Source organism: Bombus pyrosoma, linkage group LG3 (assembly GCF_014825855.1).
Source record: "Bombus pyrosoma isolate SC7728 linkage group LG3, ASM1482585v1, whole genome shotgun sequence".
Lineage (NCBI taxonomy): Eukaryota > Metazoa > Arthropoda > Insecta > Hymenoptera > Apidae > Bombus > Bombus pyrosoma.
The window spans coordinates 1,491,322-1,510,771 of NC_057772.1; the positions used below are offsets into that span (position 1 = coordinate 1,491,322).

The 19,450-nt window shown below is 41.2% G+C and overlaps 2 protein-coding genes across 6 annotated transcripts in view; both read left to right on the plus strand.

Annotated features, from left to right (window-relative positions):
* LOC122566213 overlaps nt 1–12,898 on the plus strand; it is an 81,855-nt gene extending 68,957 nt beyond the window's left edge. For all 5 annotated transcript variants that reach the window (XM_043723160.1, XM_043723159.1, XM_043723161.1 and 2 more), the window contains 4 exons: nt 4,370–4,565; nt 9,094–9,401; nt 9,641–9,977; nt 10,359–12,898. In XM_043723160.1, the coding sequence (XP_043579095.1) occupies nt 4,370–4,565; nt 9,094–9,401; nt 9,641–9,977; nt 10,359–10,535 (1,018 nt within the window). In that variant the 3' untranslated portion in view covers nt 10,536–12,898. The remainder of the gene's footprint in view (nt 1–4,369; nt 4,566–9,093; nt 9,402–9,640; nt 9,978–10,358) is intronic.
* Nucleotides 12,899–13,523: 625 nt separating this feature from the next.
* On the plus strand, nt 13,524–18,557 carry LOC122565765. The gene is made up of 5 exons (XM_043722077.1): nt 13,524–13,902; nt 14,104–14,351; nt 14,460–14,642; nt 15,316–17,885; nt 17,947–18,557. Exons 1-5 carry the CDS (start codon nt 13,633–13,635, stop codon nt 18,036–18,038), a joined length of 3,363 nt encoding a protein of 1,120 aa, XP_043578012.1. The 5' UTR covers nt 13,524–13,632; the 3' UTR covers nt 18,039–18,557.
* Nucleotides 18,558–19,450: the final 893 nt, after the last annotated feature.

Below are 19,450 nucleotides of genomic sequence, written 5' to 3' on the forward strand. Positions count from 1 at the left end.
ATGCAAAGGCTGCAGGCGGAACAGCTGCTTGTTTTCACGGCACGTTGCTGCGTGCTCGGTTTCCTCGGTCATTCTCGTCGCCGTAAATTAATTTTAATCGCGCGATAAGTTCGCTTCGCCGATCGAGATTGTTCGCGAGGTCCCGGGACGATCGTAAATCGCGAGGATCGTCTGTCAAACTGCGTTCGTAGACTTTGTACGTTCGCGCGCGAAATATTCTTTGACCCACGTGCGATTCCACTTAAAAGCATATCTCTCGTTGGTAGCGTTATCGTCGATTAGTATCGCGTACGTTTAATTCTACGTATCGCGTTTGGTGCGCAGATGGAAGTCGAAAGTTCAAAGACCTCGAAGAAACTCGAGGAGATGCTTTCCACCATTTGGTTCGTTTATGTCCGAGCTGTTTCGCAAAACGTACGTATTACTTTTAATAGAGACGGTACCTGTGTATTAGCCGTGTAACGCAGGTCGTGACGGTTGAACAACCTCTATGATGTAATTTATTGGAGCGGCGAGTGATTATTTTCAGGCTATGCAGAGGCGATCGTTCGGCCCCCTGAGAAATTGCATTTCCTATCCCGTTCTTTATCCTTCGGACAGAGCCGACAACCATGTATATTATAATTTTTGACTGACTAGGGCGAAATATAATTTCCGCCCGTCGTTGCTCCCGCCCCTGAATCTATAAGAGTTCCTCCTGATTCATCGACAGCGGAAGCGCCGTCATTCAAAAAGCTTTTATCCCTAGCCTCCTTTACCTCCTTCTACCTATCCCCCTTTTCCTTCGTTACTTCTCAACGTTTCGCATCCACTGCCGCTTGTTTTTAACGTACATTAGCTTCTTCCAACGAGGTTTCGCGAAATTAATTTACGACTTTTTCCGCATACCTTGCGATCGGTTACTCCGCTCGTACCAATTACAAGCGGATAATCCGATTGCATCGAATTTTACTGCTCGAATTAAAACGTCTACTACTTTAGCCAGATCGAGGTGCTAGATCCATCGAACGGAACAGTTTCAGACATGTGGACAAACGTCCGATCCTCGTAGCCACCGCCTGTCATTTTGATATATTTTCTCTTGACCACGGTTCACCGTCGACAACGTTATCGATCGATGTCCAGCGACGAAACGCGTCTGCCCACGAACCGTTCTATCTCGATGAAATCGAAGATCGTGTATCGAGGTATTCGTTCGATTCGCCGTGTATCGGGTGCGCGGTTGGTAGTCTTTTGTCGGTCTTTCCTCTAACTCGTTGTCTAAACGCCTCGATCGATCGACACTCCGGTTACCTTTGAAAATGCCCACGGGGATGCGCGGCATCCTTTCTGTCCGAAACATTTTTGCGATCGTTTCGAGAGCTAGGTGGTACGGACGGTCAAAGAGACTTCGCTTAAAACCGTACTTCGTCCAGTTCGTTAACAGCGTGCCTAACGATGGAGTTCTTTAAAACGCCTGGCCGTTTCCAGTACACGAAAGGACCAAGTAAAAGCGAGAAATAGACGAAAGAAAGAAAGGGAGCGTAGGTGGAGCGAGAGGTCGAAGAAAGAGAAAGACAGAGTCGCGATACGACGCCGGTCGTTACGGTTATCGAGATCGTAGCTGAAAACGGCCGGAGCTGCGCGTAGATTCGCCGGAACTCCATTTCGCACCAGCTGGCTACAATTCACGACGAAAGACGACGAGCGGGTTCGTCGGTCTCTCTAGATCGCGATAGTCGGTTTCGCAGGTGCGTGCAAGTCAAACGAACGGGAGGGTTCTTCGTCGTACGCCAACCCTTTGCACGGCCGAAACAGAAACGCGAGAACCGAGCCCTCTGTTCGCATTGTCAGCGATAATTGAGACCGATTTGCAGAAGTCGTAAATGAAGGCCTGCAGGGCTCGTAAACCGACAGGGAAGGGAAATTCGCGCGATACATGCGACTATATAATACGAAACAGGGGATAGTTTCGCCGGAAATTGCAGCGAACGGACATGTGGCAAGCTGAGAAACGGTTTTGTTTGTCTCGCTGCCACGATCGTTCGTGGTTAACGGAGAACCGTGTCCAACCAGCTGCGTTACTCGTGCGCTTGCAGGCGAGAAAAAATCGCGCTATTGGCAAAACGCGGGCATACGATCTCGCCAGTTGCTGCGAGATTCTGTCGATGAAGCGCAAACCCTGTGTCTTAATAAATAAATTAGCCATCAACAATGCGTTAATTGATGAGAGTTGTATCAACGTCTCACACTCTGCCAAACTACATGCGGCAACGTTTAGCAAATTCCACGGATTTGTTTGCGGCTGTCCGAGTACGTTAATTTACCTCTTGGGCGCTCTCGCCAGCTAACAGACACTGTATTTACGTACAATTACGTAGCTGGCTGATCGTGCAACGTCGCTCGTCCGAGTAGTAAGCTATCTTTCGCTAGGAAATATTTTCAACCGTCGCGTGTTTGGAGAACGCGCGTGACGAATCGACCAGCAAGAAACAATTGAGAATTTATCGATATTAACGTTATGAATATTCAGCGGTCGAATAAAGTACAAACGACGAGGGGTTGTTTGATGAATAAAGTAGAGCGCTTAACGGAGCGGAGAGTGGCAGGAGTCGGTGCGTTTTTCTTGGTTCGCGACACCCGTCTATGTCGTGCGAAATACAGTGACAAGTAAGCAAGTACACAGTACGTAGACGGACAAAGCTGGAGGGATCGATCGTCGCCAACAGAAAGAAGGAAACATCAGCCGTGTCGGGTGACTCGGTCGGTGACTCATGCATAATTTATTCCAACTTAATTAGCGAATGGTCGGGTCTCGCGTGCAGGAAAAGCAACATTTTCCATAAATATATCGAGGCTGTGTTATGCAAATGATACCTAAAATTGTAAATGAAACGTTACTCTGTTATCCCGCTTGCTGGATTTCGTGCGGTCCGTGTATCGATTATGTTCGCTGCTCGAAATCGTTGCATACTTTTACGAGTACAAATCTCGAATACGAATAGCCGAATAAACCGTAGAGCGCGGCTCGAGCCTTGCACGAACGCAGTTCCCCGTGTAATATTTGTTACGTTTCATTTGAATTTACGCCAGAGATATTATGTTGGATTTTTCGCCCTCGCAACAGCGAATTTCACGCGGTCCAATCGCGTCGCGTGGAATTTCCGACGGCGCGCCAAAAAATATCACGAATATTCCGCCGCGAATATAGAATAAAATTCCGTAATTCGTTTTCCGTGTTTCGAGAAGCCGGTACTCGATTCGATTAAAAACCATAGATTCGTCGTGACCTCGGACGAACAACGAATTGTTTTTAGTGGATAAAACACGAGCAGAGTTATTAACTTGTCAGAAAATTCGAGAGCTCCGTTGCGGGATAATAAAGGGAAACAAAGTTTGCACCGGTAAGCGAAATTTTGTCAACAGGCTCGTTCGAATCGCATCTTTTGAAATCTGGTATAAATTCTTACGGTCGTAAATCCGTGTGCCCGTATCTTTCGCAAGCCGCTTGCTTTTTTAAATTTTCCAATTTACAACTTTAAATGGGCCGGTTTCTTCAACGAAGAATTAATTATTCCCGAGGAAAAAGAATTTCGCGTAAATCGTAAGGGTGAAAACGTAGTAAGCGGAGCGGAAGGAAGTCGTTCGGCGACTTTAAAGCGAGCGTAACGCGCGCGAATTTACGAGGCGATTTACGGATACGCGACAAAACTACGGAACGAACCTCGCGGGTTCTCGGTGGTCGCGACAGCCACGGAAGTTTCGCAGATGCTCCCTCGAATTTTTTCTGACATTCAATGCGTTCGATGTGCTGTGCGATCGCGGTGAGTCCTTGCGGTTCTTATTAAATTTCACTGCGAGCTGCATGACCGAACGGAACTCGCGGGACGAGCGGATAAAAACGAGTCTCGTCGGTCGATCGATTCGCCGTCGAACGATAGGATAGCGTCGTTCTCGTTTATTCGAATGGAGACTCGGTTTTCAAAGGACTCTGCTCGAGAAATCCTCGTTTCCACGTAGCTCGGCTAATCCCGATCGGATCGAGAAACACGCTCTGCCTGGTCGCTTAAATATTTACCTCGTATCGATTCGCTGTTTCGACGACACCGTACACTTTCCGACGATCTTCCTCGACCGTCTACGAGATCCATTACCGACCTGATAAATTGGAGATCTCAAAGACGGTTCCCTAACCGTGCATTTCCGCGTTTCCTTCCTCGATCGATCACGCGACGAGCAGGCATTCGCGTCGCTTCCAACGATCCACGTTTCACCATTCATCGACGTTCCAGCTCGCTATCCAGATAGAGCTAACGATAAGTGTCCGAGATTGAGCAATCGTGCGAACAGAACAGGAAATAAAAGACGATCGTTCGATTTTTGATTTCAGTTTCGACGAGACGTCGATGGACAGCTGTCCGTTGGCAGCGATCATCGAGGCAAGGCCAGGCGATTTGTCCAAGGATGGCAACGAGATGGAAGTGACATCGCTGGAAGAGGCAAAATCGGTAATAGCTGCGCTTCGAGCGAGGCAAAGAGCACAGGCGCATCAAATGCTCGCCTGGCGGAGGACCCTGAAATTGCAGGTAAAAACGGAGCTAAGGGCGAAGGGGGAGGAGAAAATACATCGTGCGTGCTTTTGCCTCGGAACCTTGTCCGTGCTCGTTGATCAAAGCTATTATCCGGTAAAACTTTGAAGAGGAATCCGAGCCCGCTTCCGGGACAGGCCAGACGTTTCGTGACGTTCCACTATTTCCCCTCGGACCTTGCGTGATCACGGACGATCTACGTGTCCGTGGCGGTGCATTCGCGAAAAAAAATCCTCCCTCGAAATTCTGCAGAGATCTGCGCGGCAAACGATCGACAACGATCTCTCCAACCCCGGGAAGCGCAGATTACGTACGACGTGGCAAAAGTCTTGGTCTTGGCGCAAGCGATAGAAACTGCTGGCAAAAAAAGTAGGAAACGCGAAAGCATCTTCGTAGAGGTATCTTGCAAATGCTGAAACGAGGCGTCGATTAATCTCCTCCTCTTTAGATACGAAGAATCCGCTAAACGAGCTAATTTCCGACACGATCGTTGTACGTCTATCGAAAGAAAGACGTGGCGGAAGTTACTTTTTAACTTTCGCGATTTCTTTTTATCGTCGAGTCTCTCGCAAATAATCGAGAATTTTGGGAATGAGATCAAACTGGATATCGATCGAACGGGCGATCTACCCGGAGAGTTCCTCTCAAACAGTTCTTTCTCAAGTAACACCGTGCAGAAAACTTTGGTTAATCATTCACACGGGATTATCTCTTCTCGTCTGTCGCTTTCATACAGTATCGTTTTTATCTCTCGGCAATTTCTTTACGTTCAACTAATTCGATCATTGATCACTTTCCTGCCTCCGATACGATCATTACGCTTGTCTTTTGGACTGACCGCATCTCCTGGTCGCTTTAAAATTCTGTTCCCACGTCGAGCGCGTGGTACCATGCACGACGGGGAATAAGAAATTGTCGCGAGAATTAAAGCTAATGTAGCGAGACCGACCAAATTCCATTCGGTCGAAATCAACGGGCGAAACGGAATTAAAACGAAGGCGAAAGGGAGGAGAGACACACCGCTGGCGAATGCGAACAACCGGTGCATTAACGAGCGAACGCGCTTACGTTCGTTTCCGCCGACTAATTCATCGACCGTCACACGACCTCCCTCTATGCGGAAACAAAAAGGACAGAAATTAATCAGATGGACGCTCATAGATACGAGTCAAAGCGACCAATGCGAGTAGAATAATCTCGCGGAAAGTCTCGAGGAAAACGGTCGATGTCTATTTCCGTGCGAACTGCAGCGTTACAACGGCGCTTAGTCGAGCGAAAGATTGTTAAATGTTTGCGACCATGTCGCTTAGGAAGGACGCTTAGGACAGGTGGAGTAGATGTATAGTAAATTGCTACTGTCACTCGTCCTGTTCCGGCTGCCAAGACGTCGTTTCTTCGATATTAATGCGACGCGAGAACTCTAGCCCTCGTTGCAGAAACTGACCCGTTCCTTGTCTCGTTCCCTTAAATTCTGAATGTTGTGTGGCGCCAAGAATCCTCTATCGACGTTGGTTTTTCAAGTTCCTTGGAAATACATGCATTCATATACCATATGTGTATATACACGAAAGAGGAAAAGCTACGGAGAAGAATTTCTTTAGGCGAGTCGCGCAAAAGCTGTCAACCTCATAAATTGAAGAGTGGAGAAAATCCCAGGAATTTACGATTATTCGTACCGTCTTGTTGCGGCATAAACGTATTTCTGGTAGTAAATCGTTTGTTTTTTACGTAGTCGTGTGTCGCTGTTAATCGTGTCGGTGTCTTGGAAACGGAACCGTCGAATTTATAAAAGTTCGATCGATTTTACGTTTAAAATGCTCGGTCGTTCTTGTCGCATCGTAGCCGTCTTCGTGCGGTTATTTAAATTTATACGGGGACGTTAGTCTACGTCGAAGGAAACTGGTGAAATGCGAGCGGTCGTTCGATTGCAGGCTTCTTGTGGCGTCGATAATTCGTAAAGAAACGGACAGCGAGCACGCGACCGTCACGTGCGCGAGATACGACGTCGTAACGAACGGTGGAAGAAGCGTTTAATTACGACGTAATGATCTGTTATTAGGCGCAACGACCTTTTCGCGTGCCACACACGTGACCATGTCACGGTACCGAGGAAATTTCTCGTTCAGCTTTGCACGCCGCACAGTGTTCCTGCATAGCGTTATTTTGCCTATCGCCGGTCTTCACGCCGCTTTTACTTTGCCCTTCGTGTCCCTTCACGCTCCCGTAAATCTCTCAATCGTCGTCCCACACGTGTGCGTCGAACTCTATGCGCGAGAAGGCGAAACGGGATCGATTTGCTGGCCGCGCTTTATTTCTCGTAATTTGCGTCCAAATTAAATACCTAGGACTCTACTTAGACAGACAATTTACATGAAGGCGACGTACTAAATCGATTATAGACGAAACACGGATAAAAAGAAGACAGATGCACCGGCTATCTAGTCGAAACTCTAAACTGGAAAATAAACTAAAAATTTGCAAAACGACGATAAAATCAATTTGGACCACTATGGTGGACAGTGGCAACGAGTCACGTAAATAAACTAGAATCGCTACGATCGAAGATACTCGGAACAATAGTCAACGACCCATGGTATGTCAGAAACGAGGATATACGCAAAGACTTTTAAAAATACCAAGGGTCAAAGAAGAAATCGACAGGTACGCAAAAAAATACAGCAAAGGAACGGCGACACGTCCAAACCATCTGGCTGCTGAAGCGAGCAAAACTCCCGTAAAGAGAAATAAAATGGACAAACTGGAAAATGGTATCGAGCTGGGGAGGGTAGCCATCCACGTGCCATTTAGCGATAAAGCTAGAAAAATTTACCGAATGTGCAGCTGGACATATCGTAAAGTACAAATTAAATAACAAAGAATAAAGTTGGAGAGATTATCGCGCGCGTCGTATCGAGAAGAAAACGAGAAACTCCGCTGGGAGCTCGTTGTCTGATGGAAGCTGAAAGGACAATTTCGCGTTCCTTTTTCAACGAGTGCGAGAAGCGCAACGGGAGACTCGTAACTCGGTGACGTGCGCCGTCGAAGAATGCGCGATATTTGTCGCGTGGGCCATTCCACGGGGCTGTACCATTTACGCGAAACAATGCCGAGAGTAACGGACTCGTCCTGTTTTCGTAGAAAAGAAAGAAGGAGGAAGGTGGCCGGGTCTATGGTCCGCGGCAAAGCACCGGACGCGTTTCTCGTTTCAGGAACGCCAGGCTTCGCGAAGAACTGGTTTGCCGAATCGTTCCGTAAATTCAAGCCGACGCGACAGAAAAATTCTCGAGGACTCCGCGTTTCGAACGTTTCGCTTTTACTGGCTTCTCCTATTTTCTACGTGGACCTGTCGCGCGGCAAGATCGGTTCAGCGAAGAATTCGCGATTGCTTTTGCCGCGAGTATAAAACTCGGACGCTGTGGTGACGGCTACGAACTTTGATCGAACGAAGACGGAGAACGTCGAAGACAGCGAGGACGATCGACGATCCAAAGACAGTTTGCAACGTCGAAAATGAGGCTGCTGGCGCGGTGACAGCATCGGACCTCGCTCGAGTTACTCGAAAATTGACAGCGGAGCTGGACGTTTATAATTCAGGACGGTTGTCGGGCGACGTCGTGACATCGGCAAAGTGCAAAAGTTGACGCTCGAGCGAACAGCAAACTTTGCTGGAAAATTTGTTCCCCAAAGTACCTCGTACACCGCGATGAAAAATGAGACGTAACGAAGAGGTTGCTTTGATAGACGAAGATCTTTACGTACGAAGAAGAAGAAGAGGACAGGGAGGGATTATTCCAGTTTCTTGACATTAAATACCGACCGTTCGCGATCTAAGTTTTAAACTTAGACGTAAAACATTCATTTTGTCCTAGATCGTTGTTATGTTACGTATATCGCGTGGAGAACGTTCGTTGTATTTAGCATACACACGGTTGATCGAAAAGCGGAAGAGAAACAAACTCGATAATACCGTGCATTGCCATAATACATACCGTAATGCGGTCGGGATAAACCCTCGGGGTCTCCTAATTAATACCACATTAATAGGCAAATCGAAGATGCCTTGCGACTGGCACAGTTGCGTAGCCGCGACGCTTCCTTTCCCCGTAGGGTACGATCGTTGGACTAATTACGACGAGCACGACAACGACGATCTCGATGCATGCAAATTTTATCATTATCGATTCGCAACGGTTTTCTTGCGAGTCTTTTTGTACGGTCGGTCAGTTTCTTTTCTTTTAACGCACTGCCGGAAGACTCTGGAGGGGGAAAAAAGGGTCGTTAATCAAGCGATTCTTATTCCCTAATTATCGATAATGAGCTAACGTGATTAATCGTTGGTTGATTACTAGCGGAGAAGAGCGAGCCGAAGCTCTCTCGACTAATACAAATTGCTGATTAATTCAACGTCGATAAAGCCACGCAGAAGTGGTACGTTTACCACGGTCTCGAAACTGCGCAGCGGTGGCTCGCACGTACGTTACATGAATTCGCCAAAGTCACTCAACGGGTGATATAATTATTTCAGGAGGACCTCGTGGCACGGCTGACAAGGGAGAAGGCAGAGCAGCTACGGACATTGTCCTCGCAGCTGCTGCTGTTCGAATCGAGGCTTTGTCGGAAACAGAAGGAGATCGAGGCTAGTCTGGCGCAACGAGAGTCCATTATTCTCAGACAACAGAGGGTGATTCGTCAGTTGCAAAGCAGATTGGCGGAAAGAAGTACCGGGACCAGAGATTCGCCACCTTGCGACGCTCTGGACAGATTGGACAGTCTCGGAGACAGCGACAGCGCCGTTGTTCTCGAGGAGACGGCGGACGACCTAGCGCCACCGAGGTACGCGTACGCTTCGTTTAACCGAAACGCACGAATTTTCTCTCCGCGTCTTTAAAACTATCGTTACGTCCATTTATTATTTACCAACGATGGTAAAGATAGATAAAATCCTTTGTTTCTACGCGATGACTAAATTTACTTAAATTTACTTGGTACGGTTTGATAGACGCGCGATATCCGCGTGCGTTAGGAATGGTACGTTCGAAAGTTTTCGAATAAATATAAAGTATCCTTCGCAGGTTTCGCTCGAACATCACCGACGTGACGGTGATCCGATCGGTTTCGGACGCGGTCGAACCGTCGAGCAAGTACTCGTCGATGCGACGATGCAACGGTTTCCTCAGGAGACCGGAGATCTTGGAGACCGTTTACTCGGTGGAGGAGGACGGAGACAGCGAAAACAATCAGGACCCGTCCGAATCGACGGAAAACTCGGAATGCGAGGAGAGACGGGCAAAGAACTTGGGAAACGGAAAGGGCAGACTTCAGGATTTGTACGGCAGCTTCGAGAGACTCGCTCAAGAGGCAGACTCCCCGCCCAACGAGAGACCAAGGGACGAAAGTCAGCAGGCGCAGGTAACAAGATCTTTTTGTCCGAATATCCACTTAGTCACAACCGTCTTTTCTATCGACCTCCACGTTTCTTCTTTAGACCTTTCCGTTGGTCTATTTGCATACGCGCTATATGCGCCGCTATCGAATTTTGTTTTGTCGATTCGCGTTCGAGCAACGTCTTGGAACATACGTATACGAGAATTTTCTTCCCCTTTGAGAATCCTCTTTCCGACTTTTCATCCTCTTCGACTTGTTTATCCGTCCTATCTTCCCTACATCCTTTACTACGTTCGCGGTATCTTCGCGATTCTTTGAAATCAAACGTTCGTGCAACCGCGTCGATCGTACTCTCGGGTTCTTTCTCGTAAGCCAGTCGCAATTCTGAATCTCGTCTTTTTCCAGGTCACGTACAACAGGGTAATGAGTAATCACCGATCAGTGACGAAGCCAAAAGACGTCAAGTACAAGAGGATAAACAAGGCGAAGTCGAAAAGCCTGGAGGAACTAAGGGGACGACTGAGAAATTGGGTGGAGAAAGGGAACAAAATCGCTATATCGTTGGATCAATCTTACGCCTGAATCTCTACTTTCTGAAAGTATATTATACGAATCGTTGGAAACGGCGATCGAGATCGATCGATCGTTCGTCGTCGTGCACGCGGCAATCTCGAGCCTCGACGATATGGTGGACGTCGACGCGATCGATCGCCGTTGTATATTTAATTAAAATTCTCATCGCTCCATGTGATATTTACCGTAGTGTCTCGAGAATTAATTAGAAACTTTACGCACCGCGGAATAAGTTGCGCGTGGACAATTTTAACATTTGTGATATATATAATGATTTTATGATAATGCAACCACGTTATCTAGTGATAATTATCGTCGTCGCGATCGCGGAACGGTAAGAGGAGTAACGCTAATGGAGGAGAACGAGACAAGATAATCGAGAATATTTGCTATTCGCGTAAACGTAACTTGTACTATGGGAAACTCGCGTTGCCAAATTCTCCGGCGTACAATCCGCATCGTAAATCGAAATTGTCTTTCTCACCGCGAACGAAACTAAACGTGCACCCGATATAACCGAGTCGTAGCATCCTTCCTTCCTTTCCACGCGTTCGCCAAATCGTCAATTACGACCACCGTGCTATATCGATCGATTGACGCAACGTTTAATCGGCACGAGATATCGCAGCTTCTTCAAAAACGGAAGAGCATACGCGCGATCGCATTGTCCAACGGACCTCGACGGAGCTCGATCTTTTATCTATAAAAATTGCTTAAACGCCGGTCACGCGTTATATATGTGGCTCTGTCGCGTAATACTCCCTTAGCTGCCTCTATATCATTGCCTATACGCAAAAAGAAGAAACGGGATAAAAGCTTTGAACGCGTCATACGCGAAACTTGTACGATATTCTCGAGCATCTTACGAGATACGATATCTTCTTTCTTATGTCGTTCAACGAACATCCTACATTTTATTCAGTATCGACAAATGTGCCACTCTATCTACTTTTCTATTAAGATTTCGTAGGGCGAACTTGCTCATCGATTCTATCGCCAGGCTAATCGAAACGATCGACGCTGTGTACCGTAGCGAAGAGAGACGCGATTCCAGTTAACGCGCTTACCGCAATCGTAAATATGGAAAATTATTATCGACAGGTAATACTATATGAAATATGTGTATACTGAACGATAAACGCTTTAAAAAGATCACGGTACTTAAAGTATCGATAAAAATATTTTAACTCGACCACTATATTCTGTTACCGCAATTGTTTCGATCAGTCTGGCTAGTGAATTTCTTTAGATAATCTTCAAGATTATCTGATTTAATCGACGGAAGATAATCAATATCTATATATGTATATGTGATGCATTTACCGAATCTAATGCAGCACGAGTTATTTTTCGAGATTTACGAATGTCTTTTCGATGCGATTAAAAAATGTTCGTAAGACACGAGTTACACTGTAGCATAATATTTTTCGATCGTTCTTTACGCCGTACCAACGACACGAACTCGACACTTTATTTATTTATCGACCATGTATGTGCGGCCGTCGTCTAACCTTTCTGTCTCGTTTTATTCAAATGAGAAAATCTATTCTTGCGGGTACCTGTGTAATGTTAAAAAAATACATAGAAACGTTTTCTATTTCGCGTTCCGTTCGAGGCGAATTTATATTTAATCGGCGCGTTCTCGAACGGGACAAGGGTACAAGAAAACTATCGACAATCCCCAATTTTGAAAAAAAAAAAAAGAAAAAAAAACGCAAAACATATTCTATTAGAGAGGAATCTACAGACAGTTCTTTTGTAAATAAGATGAGATGAAATATATATATATATATATTATGATATGTAATAGCTTAAGGTTAAGACTCTTCAAAATTCTGCAAAAGATTATCATGTAGATAGCCGCGTTAACAAGAACAATAAATTTTAACGATAGAGAATCAAGTTTTATGTTCCTGTAGGCTGCATAACAGCCATCGACAGATCTCGTGCATAATATATTTGCGCGCTTATAAATACATATACTTATAAATAAATCGCATATAAATATATAAATATATATAAACGAAATCCTATATGAAACTGTAATTGAGTCTACTTTGCTAATGACGAAATGGGAATGAGAAAAGAAAAATGTCGGAATAACCTGAGCAAACTGACTCTGATGTATCTGTGGTATCGTATTTACAGATGTTCCAATATACGCGTGAACGATATAGATGCTACAAAACCGATACAGGTATCACAAATGGTTTATAAAGAAAGTCGACTGTCATTCTAATTTATGTAAACGATGTATCGTGTATACCATCGCTTTCTTAGAAAATTAGTAAACTGCTACCGATATTAATAATTACCGCATTATTATTTTAATTATTATATTAAATCGCAAATAAATTATAATACAAAAACTTGTTCCGTGTGTCATTGTACCCTTTTAATTTCAAGCGCCGATGGGAATTAAACGATATAGCTTTCGAAATATGATCTTGTTTCAATTACAATGTCGCACATATTCGTTTAGCTCTAACGATTTGTTTAGAATCGTTATCTATCCTTCACAGATCTAAGGCTTTCGTATATCCTACCTATACAAAAATCTAATGCTTTCTTTGGAATTACTACAGTTATGGATTGGGTTTTTCTTGATACCAATGAAGTAATATTTTCTGAAATATTGCAAAAGCACAACATTTTATACTTCCTTTGCGATTATACGATCTATCCTGTTCTATATTTTAGTTATAATTTCGTAAAGACTTAAACCTACAAATTTCATGCAACACTTTTGTCTTAATTTAAACCGGTGTGTGCCATTGACTAAATACAGGATAGACCCGAGTCTGCTATCTATTACTATACCGTGTTAAGTCGATAATGTCGCATGTGATACGAAAATGGCAAGGGGGTCGAGTGACCTTCAAAACGTGAGACACGAAAAAGCATTGCATGTTACATCTATTTTGTATCTCGTCTGTGGCGCTATTTTAGTATTGGCGCGTTTTGAATCATCCTACCAATCAGATTCAATTCGGTAACCATCTTCAAAACAAAATAATATGGCTGGTATTACGCATAACGGAAAGTTAACCGGGATGCGTTAATAAAATTTGATAGCGATCAAATTCATTTGATCTTCCTTGGTGACATGATTATTGTGCTCTTACATGTGATCTATTTCTTTGGCAAGTTTATATATCAGAATTATCGAAGCAAAAGACAAAAAATAATGGATAATGATACGGATAAAACGGAGCCAAGACTCAAAATTTCTGAAAGTGATCGTAGAATGATAGATCCTGAGGCACCTCAGGATTTTGAAGAAAATATCAAATTTTTCCCGCCGGCGTACATCCAGAGATATGCTGCTGTCGCCGACGTACTTAGTAGTGACAGATATCGAGGAAAATTACGCAAGGTATTCCGCTTTCATATCTTCGCAATAACTTTACACATGGATTTTTCTTTATCGCTAGAAATATACTCATAAATCATATACGATAATAAATTATATATGATATAATACCATTTATTTCGTATTACGTGTTTGATATTTGCAAACATGGATTTAACAAATTTTTAACAGGTAATAAAATGACTAATCTCCTTCTTTGTTTAGATCGTTGACTTTGGATGTGCAGAACTTGGTTTTTTAACACACCTAAAAAATACAAGAGGCATACAAGAAATATTATGCGTGGATATTAATAGACCGCTTTTAGAAGCTTATAAAAATAGAGGTGCTCCCTTAATATCTGAATATTTACATAGAAGAACTGCACCTTTTGTAATTGAGATAAGTGAAGGTTGTATTACTCAAAATGACAAGAGGCTAGAGAACACAGATGCTGTAATCTGCATAGAATTGTAGGTTGCTATATATAGCGATCGATTGTTTTTAATTTTACTTTTCAAGCGATAAAAAACTCGTATAATATTATTTCATAGGATATAACGCATATTTTAACACTTTAGGATCGAGCATTTGTATCCAGATACTTTAACAAATTTCCCTTACAATATTTTTGGGTATATCAGACCACTATTGGTAGTGATAACAACTCCAAATGCAGAGTTTAATACATTATTCCCAAACTTTTCTGGATTTAGACATCCTGATCATAAATTTGAATGGACCAGGCAACAATTTCAAGATTGGTAATGATTTTGATTTTTTGTTTAATCATAAATTTTTAATTTATTTTTACTGTATATACAGGCTGGTCTATGAATCAGTCACCATACTTTTTGAGCCCTACCCGATGATCTGATAAGAAAATGTTTTGAATAAAAATTGATCAATTTTCAATCGGCTACAAAATACGGTATACAAAATTTCCAAAAATGCTTTCTTCGACCAAAAGTCAAGATTACGTTACTTATGCTTTTGCATATAATAATAATAATAATGTGCATATAATGAACATTTTTCTCCTTGTGACGTCCGATTTAATCGAAGTAAAATTATTTATAACGGTAGCGCTCTTCTCGATTAACCATCGTTTCAATATTTAGTGTCATTTTAAGGTCATAGTATAGAAGGTCGTCACAAACTCGTATTAACGTCAACTACGACGGTATGAAATAAAAAATACGTGGCATTCATTTAAAGAAATCAAGGTGATCTTGACTTTTTCTCGAAAAAACGATTCTTTCGGAAATTTCTTGTATTGAAACTTGTAGCCGATTTAAAGGTGATTATTTTTATTGAAGATATTATTTTATTAATTTGTCTGAAGTGCCTGAAGTATCGTGGCGATCGATTCATCGGCGTACCAGCCGGTACATAACAAATAATCATATATGTCATAAACGTAATTTCTGTCAACAGGGCTGAAAATATTATTCTAAGATACCCCAATTATATAGTAACGTTTCATGGGATTTGTAAAGGCCCAGAAGGCTCGGAACATTTAGGATGTTGTACTCAAATGGCTGTTTTTCATCGCGTCGGTGAGAAGGAAGAAGTGTATAGACCTGGCATTGAAAATTTATTTAAAGTTGTAGCTAGATACGAATACCCGTATCAAATAGATAATCGCTCAGATGAAGAAAAGATCGTTGACGAAGCATCCTACTACATTAGACATTTATCGTATCAAGACGATATGGAAGAAGAAGTTCCATTAAAACTAATATTAAAAATGTTACGTACATTTCCAATTTCTATGGATGAATTGGAAACGATTTTAGGGGACGCTGGCTGGACAGTTGAAGAGCGTGAAGCTGGCCCTGTAGTCTTAGTACCACCACCTTCTACATATTCTGATACTACAGTAGGTGGGCCTCTTTGGAGTAATGACATGTATGCTTCGGAGGAAGATGACTGGAATATGGAATCTGAAACACCTGTAAATTACAGCAGACAAGAAACGAACTGTGAAGATTGGAACATAGAATCAAGTATCGTTATACCTGTTATGCCAGAAAGTAATTCTATGCTTGAAGACAATGCTTATGTTTATGACGAAAAGGACATTTTAACCAGTAATGAATTTGAAACGACAAGAAGTGCCGAAATTCCTGATAAATACAGTGAAATTAACAACGAAGGAAATATAGATTCAATACTTGGCACAGATAACTTCAATAAATCATTTGACAATAATGATCCGTTGTACTTAAATGAATCAACAGAATTATCTGATTCTTCCGTAACAAGAAAACTTAAAACTTTGTATATAACATCGGACACACAAGATGATGCTATATCGGATACTGCACAAAAACTTAATTGTACGTTAGATCTAGTTTACATGTCCCTTTCACGGGCCTCAACTTCGCCTGAGCCATATCTTTTACACGCTGTTAAGATGGACCAACAATTAACAAACGATAGTATATGTAATCAAAGCATGAGTGATCACTGGATGTTAAACAATTCGCTCCAACAGGAAAATATATCAGTTAACACCATCGCAGATGTAAGTGATGAAGAAAGCAAGAAATCATCATTAAAATATGATCTTGATGGACATGGTCACTTAAACGATATTTATTCAAATATATTATATAAAGAAGATGAATATTCTGACATTGATACTAACACAGCAGCAAGTACAAACCCTATCGATCAAAATCAAACGCATAGTATCCAACAGTGTAGTAATGTCACGGAGCATAATTGTCATCTAAAAGATCAATTGCAATCAGACAACAGTATAGCTTCTGCTAATAATATTGTAACAGACACTCAACCACAGTTTACAAGTTCACCAAAAATGGAAACTAGAGCAAGTAGCGTGGGTAAAAAACGAAGATCTCTTGATTACAAGGAGGACGAGTATAATACTAATTCGTTAAATATATCACAGAAATCTCAGTTCACAAGCCCTGGTAGTAATAATAGTAGAAATGAGATACTTTTGCAAAGCAATACCGATACAAATATAACCGCTATGTCAGGCATTAAACCAAATACAATAGAAGAAAGGTATAGTAAACAAGATACTTCTATGTATCAGAATGATATGAAAGTAAAAAGTGGGAACGAGTTCATGAAGAACTTTGATCAAGATATACTTAATAGTAGCGATACAGCAACAATATGTACTACATTATACGATGATAAACAAACAATAGAGGAATTGTCTGAAACGAATTCTTTAAGTAGTAACAATGGCACGAAAAATAATGAAACATTACAAAGGGAAATTACAGACCCTTGTGCTACAGAAAAGTTAGTAGAGGCAGAAACAGAGCTTCCTGCAATAAATACCAATAACATACAATCAGTAAATTGTGATACAAAAATTCAATTGACGAAAAATTCAATTGATGAAAAGACTGATCTAAAATCTGAATTACATAATGATCATGATTTAAGAAGCGTTGTTACCGAAATGTTTTGTAATGATGCCAAAGATACAAGAGATATTGAATCCACATCAGTATTAAAAAATGAGAAACAAGATGAATGTAACGTAGAGAATCGCGAATTGAAACCTTCTCCAGAAACTGTGGAAACATCTCCAAATAGTTGGTCTCCGGAAGTAATGGATTCCGGATGTCCAAACACCGCTTCCGCTCAAGATATGACACCGGAATACGCTCTACCAAGCATAGCGCAAGCTCATATATCCGATTCTGAATCTCCAAGTGTAGCAGAAGTTCTAAGACCTGAAATTCTCGATGCGATCGAAGTTGAAAACGGTGATCTTGCAAATAATAACAGAGATGGCGAAGGTAATAATATGATTTCTGCAGAATTAAACGAGCTGGAAGACTTACAACCCTTCATTGAAGTACTGGAAAATGATATTGAAAACGAGAATGATATTTACGGTATAGAGAATGACTTTCCTATATGGTTGCTAGGAATATTAAATATGGTCAACCCAATTGATGTGGACATAGGCATGCAGAATCACAGGGAATTGGTGTTTCCAAACAGAGCAGAAGGTAATTTTATCGGTATATACAAATTGTCAATAAAGATAATGATTGATTTTTATATAAACAGGTGACAACGCAAGATACGTAAATATGGAACGCGATGAAGGTTTCGATAATAGTTTTGAAGAGAATAGTGATTTAGAAAATAATGAAATGTAAATGATGTCAATGAAAATGCGCTAATGAATAATGTCGTAGACGATAATGAAAATGCGCTAATGAATAATGTCGAAAACGATATTGAAAATGGGCTAATGAATAATGTCGAAAACGATAATGAAAATGCTTCTAACCGAAATAGTAAAAATGAACAATGGGTTATAATTATAGGTAATACGCGATATTGTTGAAATAATAATATAGATGATTTCACATATCACCCTACAATATGTTTGCAAGGTCTGAAGATAAAAATTTGAAGGTAATTATTTTTTAACAGTACATACATGTGTATATTCTGATCGTTCACTTATGTTCCTCTTTTTTTCTTTTAAATGTAAATATATCTTAAAATATTGTAGAATCCATAAAAATCTTTCAAGGAGCTTGTTACGAAAGTTTCTTTTTCTTCCTTTTATATATATGTGTATAATATAAGAGATGAATTTTTTTTTATTGTTTTTTTTTTCTTTTTTTATCACATAGAAACATTCGTGATACACTCGTTTTTCCATTCAATCTATCGAGAAATCAATGTTCTTGTAAGTAAGCGTAACACAGTATTTCAGTATCAATACATCTGTATGCGATTGTATACTAGTAATAACATTTGCTTGTTACTACTTGGAACATTAAGACGTCGAATTTAAAAAAGATATATATTTTCTTACGATTTTCAAGACTTCTCGTCATATCGTTTTTAAGTACGTAAATAAGATTTGTGATGCGCTATTTTATCTAGATATGCCTCATGAAAGTTTATCAATATGTTATATTTCTGTCTACTCGCATTTATTTAATAAAATACCTCGTTAATTTATAATGATGTTTCTTGATAATATATATGTAGAAATCTATCTAAAGACTGAAACGGGATTTTCATTTTAAACAAATAAAACATATCATATATCCTCTAATAACTTTTCTCAATACGCTATTATATTATTTAAAAACCAGTATTACTAATTGATATTAATGACATAAGACACTTAAGAAATAGACAGATGATATCTTTCTTTATTTCAGTAAAAGTGGAATGACATTACAAGGTGTACAGTGATACATGTGTAGTAACCTAAAATCTTTACATGACTTGTTAGTAATTTATCTTTATATATATATATATTGTTTTTTTAGTATTTACAGAAAGTACATCTTTTGTTTCATACATCAGATGTAGGATTATTGTTAGCTATTGTACGAATTTCTAAAGTGATCATAATCTTCGCTTCGATCGTGTATATGATACTTGGTAAATGTTACGTTAACAATAATGCAGTTGAATTATCATCAACTGGGAAAAAAAGCAAAACAAAAATAATCATTACCAATATCTTCTATAAACTGTACGATGCAAGATAACGGCACGATATTTAATTTAGTTCTTGGTATTCTAAATTGATAACTCACAG